Genomic DNA, 16886 nt, shown 5'->3' with positions numbered 1-16886 from the left:
CGCGTCCGCATCGTTTGAAGACTGTTTCTTCCTTTAAACTGACATGGTTATTCTTGCACGGGAAATCTTAGATAGTTATCATTGCCGTGTGCTCGTTTAAATCGCTCGCGCTTTCCAACACTCGCGCTACCCCGACAAGGACTACATCTTCGAATAGTGTTTCAAACACTCTACGGGATACGAACCATGTACCAATTATGAATCTTTACAGCTACAGACTATATCCTGTTCAAGGGGGAGTGTGATTTAATACCCTTTTTCAGTCCCGACATTTTGCGACAGAATTCAAAGGCCGTGACTACGCAGATTCGCGATAAGGTAGAGCGACCACGTTACCGACAAAATTAGACGAAAAATGGTTTCACCTGCCTCGACTTTTCGGAACTGTGAACGGAAATTATACTGCAGTTACCGACCTGCTGACTCTGCACAAGTCACGTGACCACCCTTGGCCCTATAGAATGACTATAGCGAAGTCACTGGTTCGACTCTGTTTTACTGAAAGCATGGATCTCAGTAATACGTTTCGAAAGTATCATACACGAATTCGATCCATGGTTTAACTACAGAGAAACAGCGTATACGGTACAACATGGATTTTATAATTTCTTAAACTGGATCATGGCGAAATCATTTATTATTGAGTCGTTCGTCTTTTCTATTACATATATATTTAAAATTATAAATCGTTCTTTAAATCAACGAAACAATTCCAATTCTAATATAAACGAGAAAATAGTGTTCAGAAGGGCCTCCGCCTTCAAAATCATGCAATATAAGGGAAGTACAGTAAAGTCTCGATCCAAGCCGGGCGGAGCTACACGTTCTTAGTTAGCTCGCCTATCTGCATTTACATGCGCTGTCCTTTTCTACGTTCGCAAGAAAATAGTAGCCGTCCTACACGATCTATGTCACAGGACCCGAGGATTGGGCTTAGATCAAGGATTCACTGTATCATTCTAATACGATTTCTGATAAGATCGTGTCAGAACCATCGCGGTTGCCATTACCCATTTGCATTATAAGGAAACATGAAAAGAACGCATTTATCACCAAACTTTTGTTTTATTATATTTAAGTACAAAAATGACTACAAGTAAAAGAACTTCATATTTCAGCATTATAAGAAAAAATAAATTGAGCGTATATATACGCTCCGATGATAGTGACCAGGAAAATTGAGCGTATATATATATACGCTAATAATGCAAATGGGTTAATGATTTATTTGAGCTCCTCTGTGGACAATAATAATACACTATAATGAATTAATTCTTGACTCGCCGTGGACCTAAATCCTTATCGAATTTCTCCATCAGTTTAGTCGGTGTTCGCAAGAAGTAGGTGTCGCGAGAAAATAGTAGGCCTACACGATCTATGTCAGAGCAACACGTTGAACGCCACGTAGGTCACCGGTGACCATTGTATTGCTTAAGAACGATAAAGATGATCATAGTGTGGGGACTTCATTTTCGAGTAACTAAAAATTGTCCCTAACCCATTTGCATTATAAGAAAATATGAAAAGAAGTCCTTTGATCGCCAAACTTTTTCAAGCACTCCACAGAACTTCAGAACTTCATATTTCAGCGTTACAAGAAAAAATCAGAATTACTACTTTCAACAACACCCTCCATTTCTACTTTTTAGCTAACGAATAATGACAGCGACCAACAAAGTTGAGCGTGTGCGTACGGCTCCGGCGATAGTGACCAGGAAAATTGAGCGCATATACAGGGTCATCCGTTTTTAAACGGCCAAACGTCAACCAGCTGTAGAGGACCCCAAATGGAACAACTTTCACCCCTAACACTTTTTTTGATTCGAAGTTATTTCATTCAGTCTCCACGGCGTGCCCCATGTAAAAAAAAAACCAAGATCCAAAGGTCATACAAAAAAGTTGACTAAAGATGCCACTATTTATTTTAAACCAAACAAAGGAAAAATCATCAAGATACATAATCGCAGTCCTAATATATTTAATCCTAAGTGAACGCGAAAAATGACGGGTTTTTGCAATTATCTAAAAATCAAGACCGAATCAAAAAAAGTGTTAGGGGTGAAAGCTGTTCCATTTGGGGTCCTCTATAGCCGGTTGACGTTTGGCCGTTTAAAAACGGATGACCCATGATGCAAATGGGTTAATAACGCTATCAATGAATGAAATCGAAGAAACTTGCGGGCGAAGCACACAAAGTTCGCGCAACGTTCAACGTGTTTAACTGTTTATTTGTTTCACTGAATCGAATTGACGGTCACCGGGTGAGAAGGGTCGAGACAAAAGGAGAATGGGATTGTGTACAGAAGGAGGATAGAGGCGGAGAGACATGGAAAGACGGTGTGTCTCGGCGGTGCATGATGCGCGTCTGCGAGGCAGAAGGGAACAGAACAGAACAGAACAGAACAGAACAGAACGTGAATCCGGAGAAGCGTGCGATGCGATGGAGCGGCGCTGCAGCTGCGCTGGATAGTTGGTAAAGGCATGTGCACCGAGTAACGGCTAATTGGCCACCTTTCCTCTCCGAGAGAGGAGGGCCGTCTCTCTTTCTCGTGGCCCGACTCGTGCCAGTTTTGTTCGTTCTGTCGTGCGGTTTGTACCGGGCCGAGAGCTCGAGGATACCTCGAGAGCTCGAGCTGTGCAAAGAAAGCCATGGAGCCTTCTTCACGCGCCGCGTCGAAACGAGGACGCTTCCTTTGACCGCGTCGCATCGCCTCGTTCGACACCATTGTTCCACTACTCTATAGTCGCCGACGAACGATTCCTTACGTTCTTTTGCGATTTTGTCGGTCTGTCTCCTGTCGTTGCGACAGACCCCTCTGCCAAGTTCTGTCAAGTTCAGACACGCGGACAGTGCGCCGCGACAGTGATCCGATCGCGAGTGATCCCCGGATCCGTGATCCTTCCATTTTTTCTGGGACATTGACCAGGGATATCAACCAGGTTTGTGGACAATAGTGATTCATAGATTCGGGATTTTTCGGGAAAATTATTTCCCTCTGGGTTATAGGAGTTTTGACCCTTCCTTAGCGAAGTAATTGTACGATTTTCTGTGCTCCTTTCATTTGAATTCTTTGGGGATAAATCGGAGCGATATTAACCAGCATTTCTGGATGATAGTGATTGATAGATTGTGGATTTTTGGGGAAAATTATTTCTCTCCGGGTTATGGGAATTTTTACCCTTCCTTAGCGAAGTAATTGTACGATTTTCTGTGCTCCTTTCATTTGAATTCTCTGGAGCTACATCGGAGCGATATTAACCAGGATTTCTGGATGATAGTGTTTGATAGATTGTGGATTTTTGGGGAAAATTATTTCTCTCTGGATTATGGGAATTTTGACCCTTCCTTAGCGAATTAATTCTACGATTTTCTGTGCCCCTTTGATTTGAATTCTCTGGGGCTAAATCGGGGCGATATTAACCAGGTTTGTGGATAATAGTGATTCATAGATTCGGTATTTTTGGGGAAAATTATTTCTCTCTGGGTTATGGGAATTTTGACCCTTCCTTGGCGAATTAATTCTACGATTTTCTGTGCCCCTTTGATTTGAATTTTCTGGGACAATCTCCGAGCGATATTAACCAGGATTTCTGGATGATAGTCATTCATAGATTGTTAATTTTTGGGGAAAATTATTTCTCTCTGGATTATGGGAATTTTGACCCTTCCTTGGTGAATTAATTGTACGATTTTCTGTACCCCTTTGATTTGAATTCTCTGGGACTAAATCGGAGCGATATTAACCAGGTTTGTGGACAATAGTGATTCATAGATTCGGTATTTTTGGGGAAAATTGTTTCTCTCTGGGTTATGGGAAATTTGACCCTTCCTCAGCGATTTAATTGTACGATTTTCTGTGCCCCTTTGATTTGAATTCTCTGGGACTAAATCGGAGCGATATTAACCAGGATTTCTGGACGATAGTCATTCATAGATTGTTAATTTTTGGGAAAATTATTTCTCTCTGGATTATGGGAATTTTGACCCTTCCTTGTTGAATTAATTGTACGATTTTCTGTACCCCTTTGATTTGAATTCTCTGGGACTAAATCGGAGCGATATTAACCAGGTTTGTGGACAATAGTGATTCATAGATTCGGTATTTTTGGGGAAAATTGTTTCTCTCTGGGTTATGGGAAATTTGACCCTTCCTCAGCGATTTAATTGTACGATTTTCTGTGCCCCTTTGATTTGAATTCTCTGGGACTAAATCGGAGCGATATTAACCAGGATTTCTGGACGATAGTCATTCATAGATGGTTAATTTTTGGGGAAAATTATTTTATCCGTGGATTATGGGAATTTTATCCGATTTTCTGTGTCCCGATATTAACCAGAATTTCTGAATGATGGTGATTGATACATTGTGGATTTTTGGGGAAAATTGTTTTCTGTGTTGGTTGTGGGAAATTCGAGGAAGATGAAAAAATTGATGACTCCTGAATCCGAAAAGCATAACTCCCGAAGAGGAAATTAGTCGATCGTGCCTCGATCCTTTTGAATGCCGACACTGTATCGTGCATTTCTCTTGAAGCAGACTATGTAGAACTGTCGAAAGTATTTCTGTGTGTGCTTATGGTTGCTGTTTTTCTGACGTTTAATTGAGCTTAACGCGGCTAGAACAGTTTTATGTTCGCTCGTTGTGCATGCGCGAAGTTTTTGGAGCACGTTCGCTGCGTGCACACGCATATTATAGTGAACGTTTGCTTTCTATTTAAAAATTTCAGGCAAACTGTCGTATCTTATGCCATTACCGATTTTGTCCAATGCACGATTAATATAATACCACACAGTCCAAGAAATATTTGAACACTGAATAACCGATTCTCAAAAATAAATTTATATTTATTTATTATTATAACATTTTTATAGCAGTTTTCTCGAAAATGCAATACGTTCGAACGTTTGTGAAAAATTAAACAATTTTTTCCGCGACCACCATAGATTTGAAGAGTGAAGCTTCCTCTTTCCAACGACACCTTAAAAATTGATGTGCGACTTTTTTAACACTAGGTTTACGGAGCACTAAAAATTACTATCTTACATTATTTTATAAAAATAACATGAATGTATCTATCAAAGTTTGTAGCCATTTATTTAATAATATATACCAGAAGAAATCAATTTGTTGAATAATTGCTCATGGATGTATTTTTACAATCTCAATATTCGCAATTTAAAAATATTAGAATCCGTCATTTTGACGGTTCCCGTAAATCTAGCGTTTTAAAGTCGTTTTATCGATCGTCGACCACGAGAGGTTAAGAATTTTTGCCAAAGGTTTTAAATAACGAGGGAGGATTACACGATGGAAAAACTACACGGTGGTACCGTTGTACACCATAGGAATCTCCGTGCACGGCTATTAAAGAGCGAATAGCAACGTAAAGTATGTTTTAGTGCTCGATTTAACCATGTTTCGGAAATACCGAAGCAATGCCGGGCGTTTTTCCGCGGCAATGAAAACCAACCGTTTTACGTAACGCGATCGTTCTTTTTGCATACGCTTCGTCAATCGTTTCCCTGATCTTATCTTCGGCGATTAGGCTTGCAACAGGTGTGCACGTTCGACTGAAATCATTCCTATTACTAGACTAAACCTGGGGACATTATACCGATCGATCGAAACGTGAACTGTCCCACGAAAATCTCAAGTCACGTTTTCTTAATAATAACGAATTTGAAAAATTAGTTAAAATAAATCGAATATAATTACGCCATTATCCCTGCTCCCATAATGGAGGTTTTACTCGCATCTATGGTAAACGACAACGCTATAAAACACTAATACAGCGTTTACTCTATACAGTGATCTCTCTATATATGTCGCCAAGGCCTGTATGATATACGTCGTATATGATAAACGTATACCTCGTGAGAGGCCACGAGAAACCTCGGACACCGAGGGGTGTAAACATAAAACGGCTCGAGTATGTCCTTTGGACGCTGCCAGGGCCCGTGTTGTTGACATATATCGAGAATTCACTGTATATGTCCCAAATACCTGACCAATAGGAGTCCCAGAACTATCCCCACTACCATTTACCGAGCTGTCCTTTTCTACGTTTGGCACGGATCAAAGAAAGTATCTCCTGTCCGATATATGTCACTAGCTAGTCCCGTGTTCTGCACATGTATCGAGTATCGAGCGTTTCTGTGCGTGGAAGAATTTCTTCTTTCTGCGTACCATTCGTTTATTCGTAGAGATATCGTTCAACAACGCGTTGTAATAAATATTTGAGGGACTGATTCTGAGAGGATACATTTCAAGGACGCAATAGAAAATTCTAGTGTGCACTCAGACGCGTCTTGCGTTGCTGCGGTTTTCTATGGTGTTTCAAATAATTGTCACGCGGGGTGTACGAACCACCGAGTTCACGAAATACGCTTTCTTCGCGCATAATCGCTAGGCTATTCGCTGCAGAATCAACAAGTCTTGCTTTTACCTGTTCACCGGAGCCGAACATCGGTCAATCAACGATTTTCAATTTCTCCGACAGTATCGTCTGGCTCGGTCGTCGTTGTGCCAGTTATGTTGCGACACATTTTTGTTCAGAGCAATTTTTGGTCCGCAAAAAAATATAAAAAAAAAAATAAAAACAGAAAAAAATTGTCACCCTTCGGAACTACTTGATCCGTCGAACGTGTTCCACCGAGAGAAATTCGAGTTTAATTGCTCGCGAAATGCGAGTCCGAGGGACACGTGTGTTACTGCCATTTTCGAAGAGTTTAACGACGGGTTAACGGTTACCGGTTTCGAGCTAATGAGTTTTAGACACGAGAAGTTTAACCGGCTGCATGATCCCCCAGATGCACCCGGGGATTTACCGTGCAATTAATTAACAAACTTTTACAGCGCTCCGCCAAATGAAAAAAAAACTTTTGCTAGGCAAACCGAGTATGTATTACGAACATCGACGAAGTAGTATGCATAATGTGTTCTGCGGGCGCGAGAATTGTTCCGTTACGTAAGAGTATGGTAGAAAAACTGATTAGCAGACTGCCGGATTGTGTGTGTGTGTGTGTGTGTGTGTGTTAGTAGCCGCGATTTACAGCAGTGGACGGATTTAAAAAAATGTTGAAAAAATGTATTATTTATCTGTCGTGTTCACTGTTATTGTTTTGGGAATAATTAGTAGGTTCCGTTACAAATGTATAGTGCACGTGAATATTTTACGTACCTCCAGCAACAGCATCCATTTTACACGATTGAAATTAAATATAAGTCTTCTCAGAGTTTATGCACTTTTACACATTCACACACAAGTTTCTCACAACACGAACACGTCGACTTCCCTGACCTTTCCGCAGGCGTAAGTACAGTGTTTACACGATATATGTCCAAAACACGGGTCTGCCCAATGACAAGTATCGACCAGGAGATACTTTGACCCACGCCGAGCGTAGAAAAGAACAGCGAAGCTCTGGAGGCCTCGGGCCTCTGGGACATTTATCGACTAGGCATTCGGGACATATATAGAGTGAACACTGTAACTAAAACCTTCGTGCCTCGATGCTCCCATAGGCACACTGTCAGCGGTTAGCACTCGACTGGCGACTCCGAGGCGCCGTTCAAAACTGTTAGGCCATTATTCAAAATATTTACATTGCCAAAGAAACGTTGAAGGACCTGTTTATAGTAATCGCCCGCGACCCTAAAAGGTGAACAGACGCTACATACAAAAACGGGGTAACCAAACTCTGGGCCCCTGATCCGGCATTACACTGATGGGTATTAACAAAAACCGTAATGAATTTAATAATACCGTTGCAACTTTTTCAACTGAGAAAAGAAATACACGTGAAACATATACAAACAATTTTTATTTTACAACGCCGGTCGAAATGACCGTTCCAGATTTTTTATTTTACAATCGCTGAAATTGTAAAGATGTTTTCATGGGAAATGATTAAATAAATACATTTAGGAGGACCGCACAAAATCCAAATAAATTCAATCTCGTCATTTTTATAAGACAACATGTATTAGTCACTTTTAAGGGTCGGTAGGTTTAGTGTTAACAACAATTTATCACTGACTTTTTCATAAAAATTTCTGGGGGGTTATCTTTGGTCCCGAGTCACTTGTTTTTTGAGAAAAAATATTTAAAATACTATTTTATTAAAATTTCGAGAAAAAATATTTAAAATACAATTTCATTAAAATTTCGAGAGAAAACATTTAAAATACTATTTTAGATAGTATAATTTAATGTGGTTCAAATAAAATACTACTTTAAATAGAGCGAAAAATTTCGGCAAATAAAATATTTTCATTTTGATAACCAGGTACATAAAATAAAATATTTTACTGTTGTATTTCAAATATTTCCTTACAATGAAAATAAGTTGTGCAAATGTAAGACACTTTGATAGTTAACAAAGTATTATTTGTAGCTTAATTACGAATATTTGCATGTAACATGTTGATAAACAGACAACAATGTCGTAATAACATTACAATAACATTAATACTACTTTACGCAGTCCTACAAAATAAGTGTCACTATTTTCAATATTTCCCAAATAAAATACTACTCTAAAATAGTATTTCAAAAACTTTTTCTTATAAATAAAATAATTTATTCGCATGATTATAGGTATGCTTTAAAAATAAAATAATTTATTTGCATGATTATATGTATGCTTTAAAAATAAAATAATTTATTTTCATGATTATAGGAATGCTTTAAAAATAAAATAAACTATTTACTACTTTCTATTTCAAATACTGTTTTGCCCAGTCTAAGGTCTGAATCTGCAAAATTTGACGGATGATGTGCCAGTAACGTAATAAAAATAATTTGTTTCAGGTCCCCCCGTATAGGCGGGCCCCTCTCGCAGTCGTTAGCGATGATCCCGCCAACGATGCACGGCCACGAATTCAATCAACCCCTGTCGAGGGTGGTTATGGTTCGTAAAACGGATCAAAGGACCTTCAGCAAGGGCCGAAGGGGTGGCGAACCTCTTCTGGAAACGGTAACCAGGGAAACCGTCGAGCTTTTCAACGGCGGTAGGGCTGAAAGGAAATACACGTCCGAAACCAGAGACATCGTTACGCCAAAGTCGAACAGGTATGTATAGTTTTCTCTCTGAATGATCGGAAGCGACTAGTAAGGGAACCCTAACTTCCTGGGACGTGTGTAAAATTGGTATGTTCGACGGGACGCCTATCCATGTCCCCTCCAACAAGCAGAATTTACTATGATAAATCCGTAAAGTGTTTGAACCCTAACTTCCCCATTCGCGGAAAGATAAAGAAAATCTTACAGTGACAAACTGAGGCTCATATTGAAGCTTGAATAAACACGCCTTCAGTTTTCCGTCTGTTACATCGTGTAAAAATATCATTTGGCAAAAGGGAATGATCCGGTGAAAAAGTAGAGGCTTCAAGCTTTAAAATAAGCCTACGTTTATTGTTGTACTAGTTTTCTTAACGAAGTTATCATTATTTGAAGTAGAAATTTTTTTCCAGATAAGTATATACAGTGAATTCTCGATATATGTCAACAAAACGGGTCTTTCCAGCGTCTTGTATCGTCCAGGAGACATTCCCTGTATTATGTTTACACCCATGTGAACTATGTGGCCCCTCACGGGGTACACCCTGCGATAGTGGGGATAATTCCGCGACGTTTATCATCCAGGCCTTGGAGACATATATCGAGAAATCACTATATTGACATACCCAATGCGAGTCTAGAAATGTTGTACAGTCTTAATATTAAAGAGTTAAAATTGCGAATGGACTCGATAAAAAAGACAGAAAAGGGTTGAAAATTCAATAAAAAGTTAACTATTATTAATTGTTAATTTCGAATCTGTAAATGTAAATTTTACGTAGGGAATCAATATTTCTCTCTCTTAGCTACGATGTTTTATGGCAACAAAATATTATACTATCCAAGACATTAACATGATCGATTAACGTATACGATTTTTAGAAGCGTTGCGGAGAACATATCATTCGTTTCTGGGTAAGAATTTCAAGATTGAAAAGTAATTGATGTATGCTCATTGTTGTTAATTTTGACTTTACACGAACATAATCTTGTGTTTAGTTAGTTGCCAGAACAGTAAGAAGTTTAGTGAAGTTTCATCAGATTATTCGTTTATTTAGATCCTGATAGAACAGACAGTGTACAATAGTATATGTGTACATACATTTTCATTGTACATCAGTTTCTGTAAGTGTAAGTCATAAATGTTTACAGTGTGTTTGAATCGAGCCTACAGATGACAATTGAATAAATATATATAAAGATGAAACTGATCGAGGGCCTTTTTAACAAATAATTATACTTTTATAATTTTTGCTTTTTGCGGAAACAATTCGGACACACTGTATACTTGAGATCAATTAGAATATCTTGTTGTTAACATAATTGATATTATTCTTCTGTAGTACATTGCTGGTAAGAGATGAGATATTCGATGTTTAGATCTGTTCATTGTCAAGCATTGTCAAGATCATTTGGAGTTGCATGATTCAAATAAAATTGATATTAGAACATTTCCAATTTGTTACTATGAAAACAACTGTTGCCTGAACATTAACTAAGCATGACATTTGTTGCTCTTCGGTAAACGGAGTTAAATAGTGCTTCAGGTTAATCGTATTTCAATTTCAATATCAATAATTACGGGATAATTACTGACGTCTCTTCATTGTTTAATTATTAACCCTAACAAATAATTCTTTAACATTGTCCCCGTATATTGCGATTATTTTGTATCAATTAAGTAACAATCAATTACATTCGGTAGGGAGCCATATCAATCACATTATGAAGATTTATCCCTGTCATTTATTTACTATACTATAGAACAAATAACGATAGTGTATTGTTTACATCAGGCCTGGGCAACTTCTTCCCCGCCGTCGCTTCACGACCCCCACTACCGTACAAGTTCCCCCACCACTGGCCACTTCATATTCCCCTACCGTGCTTTTATGTCTCCTGGAGATAGCCTCCTATACGTACAGTGTTTACTCGATATATGTCCACAACACTGGTCTACCGGGGGACATGTATCGGTTAGAAAATACTATTCTTTGATACAGTACTTTTTGGCCCCTTACGGAGTATACACCTCAGCAGTGGGGATAGTTCTGGGACTTTTACCGGCTAGATATTTGGGACATATATCGAGTAAAGACTGTATAGGTTCCTAGACCCCCGCCCCCTTCTCCCACACTTCATAGGAGCATGGTGGGGGGTCTGAGGAGTGGGAAGGAAACACGTATGTGGCTCGCGAGCCACCACTTGCCGAGGCCTTATTTACACGACCCTTATTTGATTCATTAGAATTTTAATCTTTTAATCATTCTGAACTATCCATTCTTAACCTTCTTCAATTAATGATAAATAATTTTTTATTAATAATAAATAAATTGCACGAGACGTAATCCATATTTTTGTCCAATCGTGGAAATTATTACCCATGTACATGTACATTCGCTATAATTTTTTCAATTTTTAATCATTCCCTCACACATGTGAATTCTATTTTCTTACATGTAGATATATAAATACAGTTACACATATTTACACGTTAGATTCGAGTGTCCTGAGAGAAAATTCTAATACATTCTAATACATACTAACGTAGATGTTGCAAATTGTTTTTTAATACGTACATAACTACAAATCAGTAAATACTCATGAAATATTCTTCGATTTCGCTCAACTCTCGCAAATACGTGTACAATAAAATATTCATCGTACAAATATACAACGCTAAATAAAATCGACAGAGTGTTGCAAATATCGCGAGCAAACGTTTCGCAGATTAATTATAAATGCAGCGTTTCCAATAATGGCAAAAAAGTCGTTTTTATCGAACTCGATTGACGGTCTTGCCCTTACCGCCTGACCTCTTTACTTGTACATGCAACTTATGCTGTCCTTGCTTATGCAACTGAATAATTTCGCGAGTTGCATATCGCAACGAGCGTGTTCAACGTGAAACTCTCGTGCGTTGATTCCTCCAATTATAAGTTCTATTCAATTTTAAATTCTCTTAAAATTATTGAATCAACTGAAAGACTTTCTTCGATTTGCACTGTTACCGTGCAGTTAATTATACTGCGATGCTGTTGAATATGTTCAGGCTGTGTACGTCTGCCATCTTCACTTTCATTTCTTCACAGCGTTGTTTGACTGGCAAACACAAACTATACGCACTCGTCGACTCTTAAACGATGCACAGTGCAAATGTTGCATCGTCAGTGTTTGTCGATCCATAGACGGTCGTGAATCGAGGAAGTTAAACGCACAAACAAATAATTGTTGTTGATAGCACAACGCAGACAAGGAATAATTTATGGCTTTCAAGTGTTGTTTGAAATTAATCGAGAAAAATAGAAATTGGAATAAATCATTCGTATAAAGATTATACGTAATTATATATGTGTTAAAGACATTGTTTTATATTTAGTGTGATTCTTTAATAATTCCCCCATAGTTTGAATTTCCACTAAACAAGAATCGTGAAATACAGAATTTGGAAAAACAGAGACTACGAAAGCCACAAATTCAAATATGCATTGTCAGATGCAGATTTCGTACAACTAGAATTTGTTTTGACGTATTTTATTGATCGCTAATTGACTTGTAGCTTGATCACTTTATTCTGAATGCATTAATTTCTCTCGGGACATGTTGAACACGAAAGCCATATCCACACCAGCTTTTGGTCACACAACTTAAAGTCTGCAGACTTAAACTGAGTACAGTGTTTACTCGATATATGTCCAAAACACGGGTCCAGCCGGGGACATATATCGGCCAGGAGATACTATTCTTCGCCGAACGTAGAAAGGGACATCTAGAGGCCTCGGGTTATGGCTCCATACGGGGTATACCCCGCGGCAGTGGGGATAGTTCTGGGACATTTATCGAATAGACATTTGGGACATATACCGGCAAGGAGATACTATTCTTTGATCCACGCCGAACGTAGAAAGGGACAGTTAGAGCCCACGGTTCGTGGCCCCTCACAGGGTATACCTCACAACAGTGGGGATAGTTCTGGGACTTTTATCGGCTAGGCATTTTGGACATATATCGGCCAGGAGATACTATTCTTTGATCCACGCCTAATGTAGAAAGGGACAGTTAGAGCCCACGGTTCGTGGCCCCTCACAGGGTATACCTCACAACAGTGGGGATAGTTGTGGGACTTTTATCGGCTAGGCATTTTGGACATATATAGAGTAAACACTGTATTATACAATTTCATTACTAAAACTAGATAAATCTGCAGCCGTTCAAGTAAAAACGGTGTGGACATGGCTTAACCGAGTCTCCTTACCTTGACGGTCGAAAAATGAGCCAAACTTTAGGAATTTTTTTCAAATGAAACTAACGAACAATTTCAAACATTTGTAGACATCCTGATATTTTATGCGAAAATAATGATTTTTGTCGAAGATTATAGCGATTCAACCAGAGAGACTTATATTAAGAAACATAATATTCATGCTGGTTACAAAATCAAAATTAAACATTTGATATATTTAAAAATTACGATAAATAAAGGTGACATCATCGTACAGATGAAGAATTTCATTTTTCTGAATTCCTGAAACAAAAGTCAAAGTAGGAAGACCCGTAACCCTCGAACGGCGGATGAGTTTAGTGATACGTGCACTTCAGTTGGGTCTAAACTGACCCACAGTAATCACATTTACTCTTACTCGATTCGATACAAATTAGCCACCACTCGACAAGCTAATGATTTTCGACTCGCTGCTCAAATAATATAACCTGAATGAAACGTCTGCAACTCTGGGTCAAGATGGACCCAAACCACCGTCGTCGGAGGGTCAAACTAAACCCTCGAATATCGTTTTGTGTACGTCGTAAATCGTTACCCCTTGTAGTATGCCCTCGCTCAGCGTAAACGGAACGAAAAAGAAGGTGGTTGGCTTTGTCGACCAGCTATCGCCCGAAAGGTATTCTCACCTAATCACCTAATAGTACGAAATAGTAATTATAGTCTGGCCAAACACCGGCTCCAATGAAGCCAAACGATGAGAAATTAAACAACGACTTCGTTCGATTTTTTGGCGGAAAAAGTCCCCCCCCCCTCTCTTTCTGTCTTTCTCATTTGTACGTCATCGTTCTTTTCGGGGCTTCGTTAGGGTCGATGGTTGGCCTTCCAATTAGTTTTAATGGTAATGAGTGTTGATGTAGGCAACGGCCGCGAAGCCGAGAGAAAGTTCGTCCATCCTTCAGAATTTCTGAAAACGAGAGTCATCGGTCTCGCGCGTCTTTCACGAGGGACAGACGCGCAGACATGCGCCCGCCTTTTAATCCCAACGACTTTTACGACACTTTTATTACACGCATGATCTAAAGTTTATTTGACGTGTGTAAATCGCATGTCTCACTCTGTACAGTGAATTCTCGATATATGTCCACAACACGGGACTTGCCACGGACATGTATCGGCCAGGAGGCACTATTGTTTGATCCGGACATATATCGGCCAGGAGATACTATTGTTCGATCCTCAGCCACCGAGGTTTCTCGAGCTTCTTGGCCTCCCCATGGCAGTGGGGATAGTTCTGGGACTTTTATCGGCTAGGCATTTGGGGCATATACGGAGTGAAGACTGTACATTCAAAAATCCCCCTTGTTCCTCGGTGGAAAAAATATTTTGGGCACAAGTAAACACCGGCGCGCGAAAGTAGAATCTTCAAGCTTCAAAATGACGCCAAGTACAGTGAATTCTCGATAATTGTCAACAACACGGGACTCTCCGGCGTCTTGTATCGTCCAGGAGACATACCCGAGCCGCGTTACGTTTAGGCTTCTCGAGCTTTATGAGCCTTCACGGGATATACCCTGCGGTAGTGGGGGTAACTCCGCGACGTTTATCATGCAGGCCTTGGCGACATATATAGAGAAATCAGTGTGTTTCGGAAATATACGAAATCTTCGAAGTCTATCGCAAAAGGGGCCATTTTGTAATGATAAAACTGGCGTACTTTCGTTAATTGATCAGCCTCCGAGCTGTTTGTGTTAAAAATTATTAACGTGGAATTTAATAATTACTTTATTTATCGCCTAGACCTTGGTGACATATATAGAGAGATCTCTGTATAGTAATTAACAGCAAAATATGTTAATTTATGAAAAAGTACGCTGTATAAATTTTTGCAAATTTAGAAAAAAATGTTTTAAAAGTAGTTTTAGTTATAAAAATAGAAAAAGTTTTTTTCTATTTTCCTCCACGAGTTCGGCTAAATTCGCCACTGTGGATGAATTGTAACGTTAATCTCGAACAAAGAAATCACGGTCGCGATGGGTGAAAAATTCTGCAAACCCAAGCGCGGGCTGCATAGATTATGCGTGGCAGCTCTCGAGAGACGATTAACCAAACTGCGTTCGAAGTGTAGAAACGTAGCAGACCACGAAGCAGACGGGCGCGCAACTTTCCAAATTTACGGTCGCGTACAGAACAATGGGCATCGGTGCATTCACCGTTAAATCTCTCGGTAAAGGGTTAATAAATTCCCGGCCGGCGCGAGGCAGAGCAAGAAAGGAGGATGGAGCAACCTTTCTTCTGGTCGACCGTGGCCGTGGTCGAGGCAGCTCGTAGGAAGAAGGAAGTAAAAGCGAGCGGCGATCGCATTTGCCGCGCGGCGAGCATGCCGAGCGCCGCGAGCACGACTCGCTCGCGAAACCTTCGCGTAATTCTTTGATGCGTTACTCTCTCTCCCCCCCTCTCTCTCTCTCCTTCCCTCTCTCTTATGTTCGACGATTTCTCTCGGCTTCTCCGACGTTACTTCACCACCTGACCGCTGACACTGTAAATGCGCCGAGCTTGTTGCGTGACAAAACGAGCACATTCGAAAGAGCTTCTCGCTCGGACCGCACTCGCATACTCGAAATTCTGTCGCTTCCAAGGCTTCGCGTCGCTTCAAAGTGAATGGCACTGATGGCACACTTCATTCTGATGCATCCTGCAGCGAAGGTGGTTTTAACTCATTTCGACTTCCAGATGGCATACCAGTCTCCGGGAAAGCTAAAAAAATCATCAAAAAATATTTTCATACAGTTCGAACCCTTCTTCGTGAAGTCTCGATAGAGTTTTGTTCGTTGCAAGAATTGAAACGCTTCTATTCTCGCGGTAATGCTTCGATATATTAACCCTTTGCCCTCTAAGGGGACGTTGTGAGTTTAGAATCGACGGCTCCGAGTGCAAAGGGCTAGTTATTTTTTAATGCAACTTTCACCAGCACATTCCCGACATTTTTGCGGTTAAAATGAGTCCAAGCACGATACAATTCGGATTATCATGCCGTGTGTAATTCGCGATTTAGTGGAACCTCTCTTATCCGAACTGGTCGCTGACGCGTTCCTAAGGTGCTTTTAATTTTTTTCCAGTGAACAGGGACCGCTGACTGAACGAAATTGACGCAGCATTAAAGACTTCCTTTTTGCGGACGATCACCTTCCGTGATAGCAACTATTTTATTTTTATTAACTCTATCTTAACAACAATTGATTTTCAAGTAACTTCCCGACGAGCTAGAGACTTGAAACTTTAAACATAGCTCGGATGACAACGCACACAAGACTAAAGGGCAGAATAGAATTATTTAAACAGAGAAATTCATTTAGGGAAAATAGAATAAATTTCCATGTCCAAGCACTTATTGTATTGAAAATTGCGGACAATCTCAATAAATTTAGGGATTGCCATTTTTATAAGGCAATATTTACCAGATGCCGTTAATGCTCGGTAGGGTCAGGGGAAGTTAATTAATTGTTAATGAGCGACCGTTAGAGGATCGCCGGAGGGGGTCTAACGCGTTCGAATTCGTTTTGTATGGATCGTGAACGATCTGATGATCCGAGGGACACCGAGA

At 39.8% G+C, this 16886-nt stretch overlaps 1 protein-coding gene across 4 annotated transcripts in view; it reads left to right on the top strand.

Annotated features, from left to right (window-relative positions):
• LOC143361112 (uncharacterized) overlaps window positions 1-16886 on the top strand; it is a 45205-nt gene that overhangs the window by 18709 nt on the left and 9610 nt on the right. For 2 of the 4 annotated variants that reach the window (XM_076800377.1, XM_076800375.1), the window contains exons 2-4: window positions 8815-9075; window positions 9946-9978; window positions 13890-13961. In XM_076800377.1, coding sequence (XP_076656492.1) covers window positions 8815-9075; window positions 9946-9978; window positions 13890-13961 — 366 coding nt within the window. The remainder of the gene's footprint in view (window positions 1-8814; window positions 9076-9945; window positions 9979-13889; window positions 13962-16886) is intronic. The other 2 variants (XM_076800378.1, XM_076800379.1) reach the window with 2 other exon arrangements.

The sequence above is a fragment of the Halictus rubicundus genome, chromosome 14 (genome assembly GCF_050948215.1).
Source record: "Halictus rubicundus isolate RS-2024b chromosome 14, iyHalRubi1_principal, whole genome shotgun sequence".
In the NCBI taxonomy this organism is placed as follows: Eukaryota; Metazoa; Arthropoda; class Insecta; order Hymenoptera; family Halictidae; genus Halictus; species Halictus rubicundus.
The sequence above is the reverse complement of the archived record's forward strand: the minus strand, read 5'-3'. Positions and strand labels throughout refer to the sequence as shown.